Source organism: Chrysemys picta, chromosome 1 (genome assembly GCF_011386835.1).
Source record: "Chrysemys picta bellii isolate R12L10 chromosome 1, ASM1138683v2, whole genome shotgun sequence".
NCBI lineage: Eukaryota > Metazoa > Chordata > Testudines > Emydidae > Chrysemys > Chrysemys picta.
In genome coordinates, this window is record NC_088791.1 from 239,479,438 (window position 1) to 239,496,222 (window position 16,785).

Sequence of the window (16,785 nt, forward strand, 5' to 3'; positions counted from 1 at the left end):
CTTCAATAGGAAGAACTAAGACACCCTTCCTGTACTGCATAAATGACCTGTAATGACCTAAGTTTTAGAAAAGACCATCATGACATCAAATAAATTAAAACAGTTTATTGTGATTCAAGCAATATTGTGTAAAGAACAATCTTCTTTCACTTAAGTATTGCATTGTTCTAGTGACAAACATGAGGCAGTCAGGTTTTAGAAGCGATAACATTTTATGAAACTTAAAAGTTGCTACTTAGTATCTCTAATATTTGGTGAAATTTTTGTTGTTTTTAGAACCTTTTCTAGTATCTGATTGAAGACAGAATTGTTTATTTATCACAGATGTGGTAATTTAAGTTTTTCCAGGGCTAAGAAGCAATTAAATGGGGAAAACAACCCTAATTATTTAAGTACTATAAACATAGAAATATTCTCCACACCCCCAAAAAGCAGAAGAAAAAGAAGCGGAAGGCATGCTAATGAACGTAAGGAACTGAAGGGTGCATGTGTTTCTTTCTCAGATATGAATCGAAATAAAGTAACATACGAATCCAATTTGACCTAGTTCTGAATGACCCATCTCTTCCACTGGTTGCTATTCATAGCATTTGTATGGTTTCCAGTTTCCTCCTGTTCTTAGTCAAATGTCATTGGCAGCATATGATCATGTACTTAAAGGGCTCCCATATCAAAAAGGGGAGTGAAGCATTATATAAAAAAGTCATAATAGTTTGCATGAAAATGCTGAACTGGACACTGTGAGCCTAATATAAAACTAATTACACTGCATGTCTCCTGACATGTTTAAATGGAATAAGCACATGGGTGCAGAATAATACACTGAAAGTATACAGCTGTATGGATAAATATTCATTACTATGACAACCCTAGTGTGAACATGTGATTGGCCCCTGCGTGGGTATGAAAGATGGAGGAAGTGGTAGGTAGTATTATTACTATTTGATATTCCAACTTGACCACAAAATATTTATCATCAAATGTATCTTGAATGTGTTTTTACTCTAAACTTGTTTCATATTTATAATACTATATACATATTAATTATTATTAAATATTTTACTCTTTCCCATAACACGCCATATCCATAATACTGTGCTTGGTCATTTCTGGAATAGATTAATAACGATCATTTATAGCCTGACCTGTGGGCCCATGTGGGGAGTAAGCTCCCTTCCCCCTTTATTCTTCTGTGGTGTCTACTTGGGCCTTCCAGTTGTGGATAGGATAAATAGACGCTGTGCATCTATTCTTCCTCTCTCCCCCTTGAGCATATGGGCGGAGGGCCCTGGGGGCAGTGCAGCTATGCATTGCCCCATACACTGGGCAGAGGGCAAAAGCATATTCTACCTCTTAATTTAATAAAGCACGAAAAGCACATGGTGTATGGCATTGAAATAAAAATTTTAATAGCAGGTCCAGGTTTTCCTCTGACATCTATTTAGTCATCTTGAACAGCAAAGACTAGAAGGCCGTGGGTTCAGTCCCACAGCAGGACTTGGGCTCACAGTGAGTGCTCGGAGAAGACAGCACTGCCAGATGTCTCATCATTTGTAGAAGACTTTAAACCCCGGCCACTTTTGTCTAGTGGCTTCCAGACAGAAGTTATGAAATATCAAAACAGTCCTATAATGTATTATTTAGAAAATCAGAGTATTCTCTGTTTTGAAAATTAGATTGAAGGTGGTGTTTACTCTAACATCCAGGTAAAAGTATTGGATCCTTAGACTTTGGGAAAAAGGTTGTTGACATGTCTGAAGCATACATGATAGCTGCAGGTGCCAGAGATGAGTGAACAGTGAATCACTGTACCAATGCAGATGGAAGGCTGTGTATATCTAATTTAAAACATGCTGTTTCAAAGATTAATTTCAGATTATTTTCAAATAAATTCTTACCCACACCCCTCAACTCTAGGTTTTCATGCATCACAGATACTTAGCCCTGAACTTCTAAAATCCAGTTTCCATTTACCTGAATGAAAGAAACACTGAAACTGACATATTAAAGTTGTGGCACTGGTAAATTACTGGAAAGGAAAATGCAGCATTATCAAATAAATAATATCTATTGACCCTGTCTCCTCACCTGTGTGCAGCTGGGAAATTGATTGAAGCCAGAGGAGAAGAGGAAAAAAAGGAGTTAATGCCTTTTCCTTTTACCCAAAATATCCCATGCAACATACTTGTCAGGGGACAAATGATCCTTGAAACAGCCATTTATAACTCCTGGCCAGATGACTCATCAACATAGTAGGTTGTAATGGATTAATCATCTCCTAGATAGTCCCTGTTAGAGTGTTCTCTTCTGAAGGCGAGGAAATGTGTTATGATGTAATTAGAGCTGGGCCTGAATCAAAACCATGAACTAGAAACAGTAGCAGTGGAGCTGAACTTTTCAGTCTAGTCCCACCTCAAATGATAATACTACATTTTCTGTTTATAATTTTTATAAGGGCTGTGAAACAGCAGAACTATTCATATGAGTTTCTTTTTTTGCAACAATGAATGAACAGCCTAAAAGAAACATGCACTTAAACTACAGTTAAGTTTAGTAGGTCAAAGAAACTTGAGGACTGAATCCAGAGCTCTTGTTTATTCCAGCCACAACAGAAACTGCACTGTTTGTGCAAATGGACTTACATTAGTCGAAGGGAGACAAAATACAGTTTGATGGTAATCAGTCCTTTATTCTTTTCCTGATTTTAACATAGCAGAGTCAACAGGCTCAGAGCAAAGAATGCAGGAGCTACATGTAAATTGGATGTGAACAGGAAGTACAAAACAAAATGAAGAGAACACCTAGGCTTTCCCACTCGCAGATTATGTTGACAATATTAACCTCCATTGGAAAGAAAATATTAAAATAATATTTGTATTTGCATCTTTTAGAAGTTTGGTAGCTGTCTTGTAATTTCATTTTTCCAAATGAAGAAACTCACATAGGACTTTTTGTTCAAATAGAAGTAACTAATCTAAAGAGCTATCAAATGCAAAATTGCACATTGGCTAATTGTAGCATATTCATCATTTGAAGATTAATGAAGATTTATAGCACTGCTCAATCTCGGTACATTACTGAATGAAGTCAGTTACTGACATTCAATAAGTGAAAGTAATATTGTACTGAAAAAAATATATAAAAAATGAGGATGCTGTCCCTTTAAATTTTAGTGGTTAAATATATGAGATGGATTAAGTTACAGAGGGACAAATTAATCTGGTGACAGATTCTTTTCAGACATCCGTGCACAGAGTCTCCATTAGCTCAGGATCCAAAAACAAACTGCTCCCAAAACTGGCTGACTCACCCTGGAGCTGCAGGGCTTTCCTACATGTCTGTAATCATGATAAGAATTAAGTTTTAGAGGGTAATCAATAGAATCTAACATTTAATTTCATTTTCTGTTTAGTTTGTACACTGTGACGGTCAGGATTCCCAATAAATCAGAAAGTCAGGAAGGTGAAATGTTATATTGGTTAGACACCCTGCTTCACATAGCCTTCTGGGATTGGTCTCAGGCTGATATTAATGAGTCCTGGCAAAAGACAATGGTTACATTATCATGGACAATATGTTCAGGCCAAACCAAAGGTGTTGAGGAGGGAAGAATGAGATCTTCACCATTCTTCTCTGACAGGTCCCGGCCTGTCATGCCGAGCTTGTTTTTCCAAAGAGCCCACAGTTGTAGGGACCCAGAGACTACATCCGAGTTTCAGTTTTACTCAACATCTGCATAAAAACACTGGGGATACAATAAGGAGATATTGGACACAATCCTCACCAATGTCAAACTCATGCTCAGCACAGATGAGGGACAGGGGATGCAAAGGTAGCTCTAAACTAACTTTATTCCTCCTCCATCCTCAACTTGTCCGGGGACAGAGCCAGCCCTCAAAGCACATTAGAGGTGCCAAATGGCTGCTCCAGATTGCACTGACTGGTCTCTTTTTCATTAGCAATAAGTGAGATTGCAGGAAGACAGCATTGTAGGAAAGAAATTGTTATTAAGCATGCTGGGGCCAGTATTGAACAATGAGGATCTGTTGTGTGAATGGTAATGGCCTAGCCCTAGCCCCACCCAACTTGCATTTTTGGGTACCCATTTCTACACTAAACTCATTCCCTCCTGAAACCTGTCCCTCTTTTTCCAGTTCCACTCATCATACTGCACTCTCATGGGATCAGCAGAGCACACTGTGCTCCAGCCCTGCCCCTCCAGTCTCCATCATGCCTGTCATGGGGAGAGGGAAGAGTTGGATTTCCCCACGCTGGGGTAAGACTCATCAGCCACTTATGGCTTTGGCTGTGACAAGGGATCCTAGAGGAGTCAAGGACTTAATATATTCAGCTATTAGTCTTTCTCATCCAGAGCAAACAACACTGTTTCCCAGTATCTGAAGGAAATTGGAATCTGGACAAAAGATCAAGCTAAATCAGGAAATGATAGAAGCAGTTTTAGTAGGAGAGGGTACCATTTTGAGAAAGTGTCAGCAACTACAATCTCAACTTTCCCCATGGTTTTCAGTGGTGCAGTATGATTAGTACAAGTGTAGGTTACTGTGGTTTTGAGGCTGGAATTAAACCACATTGGTTCCAATCATCCTGTACCAATAAAACAGACATGCATTATTAGGGATTTGCCCTGGGGCAGCTACGCTGGCAGTTGAAGTCCTTCTGTAGACAAGGGGTAAAATTTTCAAAACTACCTAAGTGACTTAGGTGCCTAAGTCCCATTTTCAAACGTGACTTTCAGCCAGACTTTTAAAGGCATTTAGTTGCCTAAAGATGCAGATTGGTACTGAGTGGGATTTTTAAAAGCTTCTAGGAGCCTAAATCCCATTGAAATCAGAAATCAAAGTGTCACTCCTTCAAAGTCAAAGTCCCATTGACTTTCAGTGAAATTTAGGTTTCTGAGTGCCTAAGTTACTTTTGAAAATGGAACTTAGGTACCTAAATCATGGAGACCTTTTTGAGCCTTTTACCCAAGGCCCCTGTCATCTCTTTCCTACTCAGAGTCAGTCCATGAACAGAAATAGATCATTATACTGAGTTATGACCATCATGGACAAGGACATAGAAATACTTGTTATCATAGGACATGGAGGAATAAGGGAGAAATATGGATGTTGTTCTTTAATAGAGAGAAACTGCTAGGTCCTTGGCCCTTGCTGTCTATGTCTGTCTTAGTAAGCCTTGCTTCCTCCCTCATATGTTGGATGATTGTACCGAGCATTCCCATTTCACTCACTCATGCTGGCAACGTACATATGCTGAAGGACAGGTGTGATGTCTTGCTTTGTGCTTCTTTGAAGGGGTTGTTTTGGAAGCTCAGCATTAGAATCTTGAGTGACCCTGCAGAGGGCCTTTCATTTTTGGCGGTGTGGATCAGCCAGTGAGAAAAGGTTCTCCACACTAACACTTCTTTAGAAAACACACCTCCATGAAAAAAACCCCCTCTATAAATACATTCTACATATATAATTGAAAATAGGTAGTTGGTAGAATTAATTATGCTTTTTATTTAAGAGACGACCAATATCAAAGGGAGCCCTTCCTAGCTGAACATTGCAATAGTGTTCTCTTTAGATGAATGGGTTTAAAACATAAACTAAACACTAACTTTTAACTTTGCAGGATAACAGCTTGTGCCATGACCATGAATAAATATGTGGAGGAGAATGTTTCCCAGAAGTCCTACACAACCATCAAGTATTTCATGAAGATGCTGAGCAGTGTCAGTGAGACCCTGATCTTTATTTTCATGGGAGTGTCCACGATTGGAAAAAACCATGAATGGAATTGGGCCTTTGTTAGCTTCACCCTCCTCTTCTGTTTGATCTGGCGTGCACTGGGTAAGAAAGTCTTGACATCCAACTTTGTTCTTGAGCATTCTTTACAAGTGAAATGTGCATCTTTTGTGGCACAGGACCTGTGAAGAAGTAATAGCTAATCTGCATAGGATAGGGGAAAGCTGAATATCTGCTTGTGCTGGATATGGGAGACTAATAACTTTTTGCCTCACTATTGGCAGGAGACTTCAGGTCAGAGCTCTAGGGATTGATAAAGCTGAGTTTCAGTAGGTCACAGTAGGTTTCCTTACATGTAAGTGTCCTTTATTTCAAAGAGGTTAGTCTGCTTTCCAAAGATTACTTTCAGCTCAGTCTTGTGCTCATGAAATGCGTAGGAGTCCATATATTCCCGTAACCATATTGAAACTACAGCGTCATCATTGTCACAAGCATTTTATTTGAAAGTGGTTTAAAAATAAACAAAAAACGAAAGAAAAATTCCCAAAATTATTGGCAGCATTGCAAAAAGGAAACAAATAAGAGTTAGTTAATGTCTTGTATGTTTATCCCAAGTCAGTCATGGTCGGAAGTACCAATAGCATTACAATGGGGGATACCATAGTTAAATTTCTGTTTACTGTGTTATATGGTTCTTAAACCAGAAAAGAAGAAAGTGTCTTCTGTATGTTGAGAAGAAACAAACCCTTTAAAGAGTCTTTTTGGCTTCCCCTATTCTGGGCCACAATCCTGCAAAGATTTATGCACATGCTTAACTTTAGTCACTTGAATAAAGTTAAGCATGTGACTGTTTCCAGGATTTGAGCCCTTGTGTGTTGGAGACAACAGGTAACATTTTTGACAGTGTCTAAGTCCCATTTTTACAGTTATTTAGGTACTTAAGGCCAGGTTTACAAAGGTATTTAGGCACCTAAAGATGCAGATCAGTGTCTAGTGGGATTTTCAAAAGTGCTTTAGTAACTCAGGACTAAAGTAACTTAGGACTAAAGATTCACAAAGGGAGTTAGGTGCCTAGCTGCCTCTTTAGGCACCTAAATCTCAGAATCAGGCCCCACTGGGATTCAAAAGCCCCACTCCCCTCAGCTGTCACCAAACCCTATAGGTGTCAAACTAGCTCAGTGCCTGAGTTTTTGCATTAAAAGTTCTGTAGGCACCTATGTTTCCACCTCTGCACATGCGCATGCAGCCTCACGTTAGGTGTCCGGATGCCTAAACTCCGGAGCAGTGCACGTACCAGAGAAGGATAGGTGCTTCTCCACCTAACTCGCCTGCAGGCCCAATCCAGTCTGCTTAAACAGGGGGAGGAGGAAGAGCTCCCTCATAACCTTTAGCCCAGTGGCTAGGGTACTCATCTGGGATGTGGGAGATGCCCAGCTTAAGTTACCTCTGTCCCTGAGAGGAGAAGGGAGTAGAACAGGGATCCCCTGGCGCTCGGGTGAGTGTTCTAACTACTGACAATGGGGTATTCTGATCTGAGGCTTAGTCTCTCCTGTTGAAGCTGTTCCACTGTGGATAAATAATTAAAGGGTCATTGGACCAGAGAGAGTGAAAGCACACAAGCTGAGAATGACTCTATAGTCTGGTGTTTAGGACACCTAGAGTTCACCAGGGATGTGGGAGACCCAGGGTCCTGTCCTCCTTCAATGCCTCTTTAATTATATGGAACAGTGGAACAGCTTCAACAGGAGAGTGAGGGAACCCCCTATCAGAATGTCCCATAGCCCAGTGACTAGGACACTCACCTGAGAAGTGGCAGATTCCCTCTTCCTCCCTCAGGTGGAGGAAGGACTTGAAACAGGGGTCTCGCACATCCCAGGTGAGTATCGTGCCACTGAGCTAAAAGCTATGAGGGAGCTCCTATTTCTTCTTCCCACTGGCTTCTTGCAGAAAACAACATAGGAAGTGAATTTCAAGGGAGTTCACAGCTGAGAATCCAAAGCAGAGGGAGATGCCTCTGTCCAATGTGGATTTAAGTGTCGAACTCCTTGAGCTTGAGAAAGGTGGGGCTTAGGACACAACCCTCTCCTTAGGATCTCCCATAGGCTAGCTTGGCTGGGGAACTGACTGTGAATGCTGGTGATTTCTAGCTGTCTAACAGTTAGGTGTTGTGACACACAGCACCACTATGCCTAAGTTCCTTTTGTGAATCTAGGCCTTAGGAGTTTAACTGAGCTCCCATAGACTTTCAGTGGGAATTAGGCACCTAACCAGCTTTGATGCTTATATAAATTTCACCAGGTGCACCTTGGTGCCTAAATACCTTTGTAAATCTAGCCCTTAGGAACTAAAGTCCATGGATTTTCAGCCACTGGAGTGTTTACATCACTTTTGAAAATAGGACTTGGGCTCCTAAGTCTCTTAGGCACTTTTGAAAATGTTACCCAATGTTTTAAACTAAAAATCTCTCAATCTGGTAAACAGACATTTCCTTTCTTAAAAAAAAACAAAAACAAACAAACACTGTATCATAAAAATAAACATCAGCAATGATGAGGCTTTCCATGTCACTGCAGTTTTCCCTTTGACTATTGTCTTCATCCTTTCCTCAGGTGTTTTTGTTTTGACTCAGATCATTAATATGTTCCGGACAATTCCTCTAACTTTTAAGGACCAGTTCATTATTGCCTATGGAGGTCTCCGAGGAGCCATCTGTTTTTCTCTTGTATTTCTGCTTCCTGTTGCTGTGATCCCCAGAAAGAAATTGTTCATTACTGCTACTATTGTGGTGATATTCTTTACCGTTTTCATTCAGGTGAGAACTCTCCTCCTGTCAGGTTTTGTTTCCCAGATGTTTTGTGAAGAAGCATTTGAGAAGAAAATCAAAACATTTAATCTGCCTGACTGGGCCTTTTTCAGAGGGTTTTGTCATATGACCATCCCTAAAAATGCAGTGTAGCCAGCAGCCAGGCAGCAAAGGTGTGTCAGATATTTATTAACAGCTTATGTTAATGTGTAAGTAGCATTAAAATAAAAAGAAGACATTTCCTCCATAAGTAAATGTTAAAAGTCAACATAGCATATTGGGCAAGCCAGACGTTGGTGCCTTCTCTTAAAATAACCAAATGAGGATAAATACTAACCAAAACTTCCACTGTCACCTACTCTTCGATATTAATTTCCATATTACTATTTAGTCAGCCCTGAATTTCAATTTCTAAAACAATAGCTGACGGAGAATGTAGCAAATCTGTGTTTGAATTAAGAAAGATTTGCTTCTGGTTTCAAAAGCTGATTGTTTTTCTTCATCATGCAATTCTTGAAAAACTTGTATTGGAAAAAAATGGTTGCCATTAGCAAGTGGCAAGTCACTAATAGGATTTGTCAGATGAATGCATCCTTTTTTTTTTATGGACATCAATCATAGTCTGGAGATTCCCTTCACTTCTGCTTTGCTAGTGGGGACTGTATTATGTGAGGGAGCACATTGCTGACTAAATGCAACACTTGCTAATTACAGGGGTGAATTCATATTTGAAACTACTGTACCATACTTGTCTTTGGGGAGCCAGGAAGACCCCCAGGCTGGTTGTCACAGTTTTGACTGAAAAAAAAGAAGGCAAATGACTGAAATGTATGTCTCTATTCCTTTATGTCTATGAGCCAACAAGGATTTTTTTTTTCTGTTTTCTGTACAGGGAATAACAATTCGCCCACTGGTAGAGTTTCTTGATGTTAAAAGATCGAATAAAAAGCAGCCAGCTGTCGGTGAAGAAATTTACAATCGGGTATGCCATAGCTTTAGCATTATAGGGTGAAATCCTGGCTCTATTGAAGACAATTGCAAAACTCCCATTGACTAGGACCAGATTTGACCTGTAATGTGCCCGTGCCACAAGGAGATAAACTTTATTTTATATGTATATATAGAGAGAGAGAGAGAGAAAGAGAGAGAGAGAATTTGCCTTTGGATTGTTCATTTTCTAAATTGTTGATCTGCTGTAATAAAATTCCTTTTACTCTTTATATATGAATTTGCTGCAGTTTTAGGACTTGCCTATGTTAGAACAGTGGCACATGTTTAACTAAACTGATATTAAATTCAACTAGTGAAACCAGTGCAAACCCTAATGTAGACACACTTAAACCAGTTTAACCCTACCGTACATCAGTTTCTCTCTGAATCTAAGATACATACTCCCATAGCTAGATGCCTAAATATGTATGTGAATCCCACTCTGGGTGCATCACAATTTGTAACGTATTTACTCACAGAATACTTCTGAGCAGTAGACAAGTGCTATTATCTCCATTTTATAGATGGAAAACTGAAACACAGAGCGATGAAGACTCAGATCCTCAAAGGTGTTCAGGCACCTAACTCCAGTTGATTTCAGTGGAATTTAGGAGCCTAAATACCTTTGAGGGTCTAACCCTGATTATGTGTACACTGCATCTGGGAGCGAGCCTCCAAGCCCAAGTCCAGAGACCCCTGTTAGCGGGGATCACATTAGTACACTAAAAATAGCTGTGTAGACGTTGCTGCTCGGGCTGGAGCTCAGGCTCTTAAGCCCCTCCCACCTACTCCAGTTTGAGAGCCCAAGTTACAACATCAAAGCAATGTCTACACAGCTATTTTTATGCACGCTAGCATGAGTCCCGCTAGCAAAAATCTGTGCATCTGGGCTGTGAGGCTTGCTCCTAGATGCAGTATAGATGTACCCTAAGTGACTTGCCCCAAGGTCACACAGGAAGTTTGTGGTGGAGCAGGACATTGAAGCCAGGTCTCCTGAGTCCTAAGCTAGTGCTTGAATCACTCGATAATCTTTCCACTCAACCTAAGGCAATTTAAACACAGACTAAACAGGTTTTAGGGCCTCTATTAACCCTTGCACTCCCTTCTAACCCTGTGATTCTACTTTACAGATTTGCACTGGTTTAACTCAATTGACTTTTGAATTGATTGAGTTAAACTGGTGCAACTTTTCTAATACAGACAAGACTTTAGTGATTTAACTAAGCTCTCGTTAAAGTGTCATATCTAAGAGCAAGCTAAATGATGTCCATGGGAATTCATAAGGAATCTGTATTTTTGCCTTTAGTTCTTTGATCATGTGAAGACTGGAATTGAAGATGTGTGCGGACACTGGGGTCACAACTTTTGGAAAGATAAGTAAGAATGTTATTTAAAACTCTTCGCGGTAGAAGGGAGACTAAGTTGGCTGAACGGATGAGCTGGCTCAGCAACAGCAAAAGCAGGCAGTCGGGCAGCAGATTTACTCCTCGGGGTTTTACTCCTGTTTGCTTTGGTATTAGCATGCGTGGGTTACACGGTGAGACAAAATAGTTTTACAAAACCACAAGAAAACAGAACAAAAACCTAAGGCTGGGTAAAAACCCAGCCCTCTGACCCCAGCTATGGAATTCCATCACCTCAAACCATTCGTTCCCCATTTCTGGTTGTTTTTGCAATGTTTTCTGTGTGGCCTTTGAGAGGTTGTGTAAACCTGTAGTCCCCAGCCTGCTTTGCTATTCCAATCTGTACAGCTTTGTAATGTTGAAGGACAGGGTTAGCTCCTTGCTTGGTGGAAACCAATCAGCGTCCTTTGGATCTTATCACAGGAAGACTCAGGAACTAGTTGACTTTGAGGTGCCTGAAAGAGTTGAATATCAGAACAGCAGATTGGCTATTGCGTGGTTCTTGATGGTTTTATTTCAAACTTAGTAAGGAGAAGAAGGATCAATAGTGGTTCAGTAAGCATCCAATTGCGCTACACTAGAGGCGAGAACTTTTAACAAAATTGAATGTTCTTTTTCAGGGGGCCATTAAAAGTTCAGAGCATGAAAGGCAGTGAGTTCAAGCCAAGGCCTTTTTGGCGCTATTACAGTAATATTTACTGCTCCCTTTGTCTTTTAGGCAAATGGCTAATTAAAAATAATAATTGTCAATAAGCCAACACAATTAAAAGCTAAAGGTCACTGTTAGAGGGTGAATGTATGAGCCCAAACAGAGGCCAGTCCCAGCAGAGAAAGATTTACTTGATCCTTGATTACCTCATTCAATGATATTTGATTGACGTGGCCAGAAATCCATCCCACAGGGAGTAACCTCCATCCCCATCACTGCAGCCGTGGAATATTTGCTTTCCCGAACTATTTGTAACAGAAGCTAACTGGTCGGGTTGGTTTGCCTTCCCCACAGGTTTAAAAAATTTGACAATAAATTCCTGCGGAGACTTCTAATCCGGGAGAACCAGCCCAAATCCAGCATTGTTTCCCTGTACAAGAAGCTAGAAATCAAACATGCCATTGAGATGGCAGAAAGTGGGATGATAAGTACAGTCCCATCCTCAGCTTCTCTCAAGTGAGTAAAGCCAGTGTGGATGAATCTCCATGTAGGTGTGTGGGTTTATTATACTACACCATTTGTGTACAGGGATTGTGTCTTCGTAAGGCTGGTATCTTAGTGTTGCCTGACATTGACAGTGCAATTACCATTTTCCCCACAATGAATCTGAAATGAATGCCATCAGCAGGAGTGGTGGCTGTAGCTTTGGGGTCGCTCGGGCACTGGCCCACTATGGCCTTGGCTACACTTACCCGCTAGTTCGGCGGCTGGCAATCGAACTTCTGGGTTCGACTTATCGCGTCTAGTCTGGACGCGATAAGTCGAACCCGGAAGTGCTCGCCGTCGACTGCGGTACTCCAGCTCGGCGAGAGGAGTACCGCGGAGTCGACGGGGGAGCCTGCCTGCCGAGTGTGGACCAAGGTAAGTTCGAACTAAGGTACTTCGAACTTCAGCTACGTTATTCACGTAGCTGAAGTTGAGTACCTTAGTTCGAATTAGGGGGGTAGTGTAGACCTGGCCTAAGAGAAGTGAAGGGATTCATTGTTGGTCAGTTTCACCTTCAGCCCACAGAGACTGAAGGTGACCTTTGCTCTTCCAGGTTGAAGAGCCTGATGGCACAAGTATCCCAGAGTGCAGCACATTCCCAAAGGGAGCTGTGTCTAAATTCTGAGACAGTGCCTGCCCTTCTGAAAAGCAGCTGGTACAGCCATGGCCAGATTTAGGGGCAGGCAACCAGCCGGGGTGCTGGGCTTGGGGGGGAAAGGGGGCTCAGGTTGCTGTAAGTTATTCAAAAGTTTAACAAATTGGGGGGGAGGGGGTCCATTTGGTCTAGGGCCAGCCCTGGGTACAGCAGCTGGAAAGGAGGTTTATGGGGCACTTTGACAAGTACCTCAATCAAATCTGTAGTTTAATCCAACCTGTATAGAATTTTGAGAGAGCATGACATTTTTGGGTGAGTTTTGAGCTTTGCCATTGACTTCAATGGAGTCAGGATTAAACCCTTCATCTTCTAAAAAAAAAAAAAATTCCCCCTATGTAAAATGTTATTTTTATCTCTAAGGAAGAAAATTGGTAATTTTAATTTGTATGATCAGCTATTAAGCATTTCTCTCTCTCTCTTTTTCTCTCTCTTTTTTTTTCTACTTTTCAACAGTGACTATCTGGAAGATAAAGTAAGGCCGCCTTCCCCTGCTGAAATGGATAATATGCGAGAAATATTAACAAAGAATCTCTATCAAATACGACATCGAGTAAGGGTGAAGTTATACTTAATAGAATGTCCCATATCAGTTTTGAATGTAAAGATCATCTGAAAAATCCATTCTCAGACCAGATTCTCAGCTGGTGAAAATCAGTGGAGCTCCATTTGGATTTATGCCAGTTGAGGATCTGTCCCTTTTATGTTCACAATAAGCCATAAGGGCTTTACTGGCATTTATACCTTTGTATGGGTGCTAAATATTATTGTTACATTACATCCAGCTTATTTACTTTACTTTTGAAGGGTCATGTGCACACAACCCCATGAAACCAAACCCCAGTTTTGTCCCAGTGTTTTGGACAGCTCTTGATGTGAGATTGCTCTTCTCATTTTCAGTGGTTGTGTGGTTGTTTCTATTGAGAGTACGAATTGATGAGCTGAGAAAGTTGTGACATAAAAGCAAAAAGGACACTGTACTTACACCCTACTGTGGCTAAAATGGTTTGTGTGTCTGTGTTTTTGGAAAGTGTTCAAATGAGGCGCTGGCTTCAGCTCACTGGAGCTGAAAATATTTCCCCCCTTTGGTGACTAATCTTATCATCTTCAAACGAGTGTCCTCTATTGACACATTGAATGAGCTAGTGTGAATCTGGCATAAACACTGTATTAAGCTATTTTCCCCCAATTCTTTTTCATGATAAATATTGGCAGGTTTAACAAAGACAGGTGCCGAACAGAACGCCTGTGGAACAAATGACTAAACAAACACTGACCTAATCACTCGGATTGTCCTTAATCAATTTTTAATGTGATTCGGTTTGGAAGATATTTGTGACGCTTAAAAAAAATGTTAAAGCAAAGAGTGCATTTTGTGCTGTTTGTAAATTGTCAATGCATTTGCCATTGTGCTTTTGAAAATGTTACCACGGCCTTTGTTTTTCAGACGATGTCATATAACAGACACAGCCTGGCTGCAGATGCAAGTGAAAAACAGGCCAAAGAAATTCTTATCCGTCGCCGACACAGCCTGCGGGAGAGTGTAAAGAAAACCCGCAGCCTGTCTAGGGACAGACCGGTATTTGCATTTTAGTATGTTTGTAGAAAAGAACTTGTCATAGCTAAATATCATGCAAAATATCCCCATGAAACACAGGAAAACTTGAATGTGCAAGGGAACAAGTAAAAATCAGTCATTTGTAATACTGACACTTAGGCTCTGATCTTGCACCTTGTTCTGTGCACGAGCCCTGGAGCTTGTGTGAAGCCCCATTTACCTCCACAGAGCTCCATGCAGTTGCATCTGTTGTAGGGTGAGGTTCTATTGCCGCCGTCATCCAAAATGTCCACAAAGAACTTCACAAACTTCATACACATAGCACTACAGACTTCTCTCTTCTCACTGTGAAGGTGCATCTGTATGTTAATAGAGCCTGCTTGGCTGAGATAGTGGCACTGAGGCAGAAAATCTGTCCATAGAAAATCTCCGCAACAATGTAAAGAAGACAAATTTTGACCAAGCTCAGCAGACCACCCCCCTCATTTGAAAAGTGCCAGGCGTTCTGCAATATCCACAGAGGGCACATAAGACCTCCAGCTTTGAGGAGGCACATAAAGGACCCCCTCTCCCCGCCAAGTAAACTGCCTGGTATGCAATTTATTCTTCTTCAAATGATGCCGTTTGAAGGGCTGAGTCAACCTGTACTGCAAAAATCACAAACTTCAGGTCATATCTGAAAGACTAGGGGGAAAGGGTCTTCCAGTAGAGGCCACACTGGCAGCTGCTTTGAAATCAATCCATCTACCCACTTTAGGAGAAAGGAAAATTAACCATTCTTTGAATATTTATTTTCGCATTCCATGGTTACTTGGTAATTGCTGTACTCATTGTTACAGCTGAGGTCAGAGTGACATCTGCAAGAATCACTGAATTTGGTTATCATCATTATTGAGGCTACCATGGCATTTAGTGTAACACTGGATCTTGTTCTGGAAGCACAATATTTTTCTGTCACTGCAGCCATGGCTACACATTGCCTTGGTCATGCAAATAACTGATTTACTAGCCAGGGATGCCAGAGAGAAATACAGGACAAAGAAATTTTGTGGGTGGGAAAAGAAACAGGGGGTCCAAGTCAGATTGTCAAAATTCACAGACGGTAATTTTTGAAATAATTTTTCTTAAATAATGTTGGATTATTTTTTTTTACTTAACCAATATGCCTTCAGCTCAGTGCTCATGGGTAACACTACAATATCCAGAGGACAAATGTCTGCTAGGAAATGGATTTCAATTTCAAGTTTCTTTTGGGTGCACAATGAGTGGGATGGGTAGATAGGGAAAGGGGGCAGATTTAAAAAAAAAATCTCTTGAGCATGTCACTTTAACTACCACAAACTGGATTCACTTGAGAAATTGTAGATAAAAAATTAAGAGTCCTATGCTGTAAGCTACCTACCACCAGTTGCTGACTGTCTTCAACTCCACATGATTTTAATGGCACTTTGTAGGAGCTAGGCCTTTAGGCTCTGATCTTGCAAACACTTAAATGTGTTTAACTCTATGCAATGAGTTGCCCGATGACCTCACTGGGATTAGTCACATGTATCAAGTTACTCAGATATATAGGTGATTACAGGATCGGGGCCTAGATTTGTTCCTGCTCTGAGAGTTTGTAAGCCAACTTTCAATTTTGAGCTAATTTTAATAAGTGAGTAATAAAGTTCTAAACAGGGATTGTGTATAGAAAGACTTTGGGTTTTCTTACATTAGCAAAAGTGGTTAAGGAAAGGTTGGGGTTAATAAACATGTAACTAACTCTGACCTATCCAGACCTTTTCTCTAGTATAGATGCATATTAACATAATTTATTTTGGTTTAGCTGGCTGACATTAACCTTAGGCTTCCCATTGGCTAGGGTAGGCCTCAGCCAGCTAAACTGAGGCAAAAGATTAACCTAGGTCTGTGGTGGGAAAAGATCATGATTAACTATTATGTGTTTGCTAACCTCAGCCTAGCCTTCAGCTCTTTTCCTAAGGTAGGCAAACCCTTTCAGACGTCTCGCTTGTGTTTCTGGTGTTCATTATGTGATATTTCCCTCTACTATAATTTAACACTTCCTGCATTTATTTATACAGGCTATCACCAAAGCAACACGGTTTCTGTCCCTGCCTAAAGACGCTAAACTGCCAGAGAAATTACGAATAAGGAATAAAACATCTTTTAGAGGTAATGCAACGTGTTCTGATACCAACGGCAGCAGGGCCTAGTATATTGTATATTTGGGATGGACAGCCTCCCCAGATAGGGCCACATTTACCCATATGAATAATCCTTACGCGTGCAAGCAATTGCATTCACATCAGTGTAATTACCCACATGAATAAACTTGCTTAGGTGAGGGTTTGCAGGATTGTGCCCATATCCTTGCTCCTAAACTAGAGATTCATTAACTTCTTCAGTTGTTTTTAAGACCTCAGCACTATTCAGC

General features: G+C 40.8%; 1 protein-coding gene across 1 annotated transcript in view; it reads left to right on the forward strand.

Annotated features, from left to right (window-relative positions):
• Positions 1 to 16,785, forward strand: part of SLC9A2 (solute carrier family 9 member A2) — a 34,416-nt gene that overhangs the window by 11,932 nt on the left and 5,699 nt on the right. Inside the window, exons 4-11 of the mRNA XM_008166951.4 lie at positions 5,638 to 5,855; positions 8,360 to 8,562; positions 9,446 to 9,535; positions 10,850 to 10,920; positions 11,950 to 12,111; positions 13,250 to 13,346; positions 14,241 to 14,372; positions 16,433 to 16,523. Of these exons, the coding sequence (XP_008165173.2) occupies positions 5,638 to 5,855; positions 8,360 to 8,562; positions 9,446 to 9,535; positions 10,850 to 10,920; positions 11,950 to 12,111; positions 13,250 to 13,346; positions 14,241 to 14,372; positions 16,433 to 16,523 (1,064 nt within the window). The remainder of the gene's footprint in view (positions 1 to 5,637; positions 5,856 to 8,359; positions 8,563 to 9,445; positions 9,536 to 10,849; positions 10,921 to 11,949; positions 12,112 to 13,249; positions 13,347 to 14,240; positions 14,373 to 16,432; positions 16,524 to 16,785) is intronic.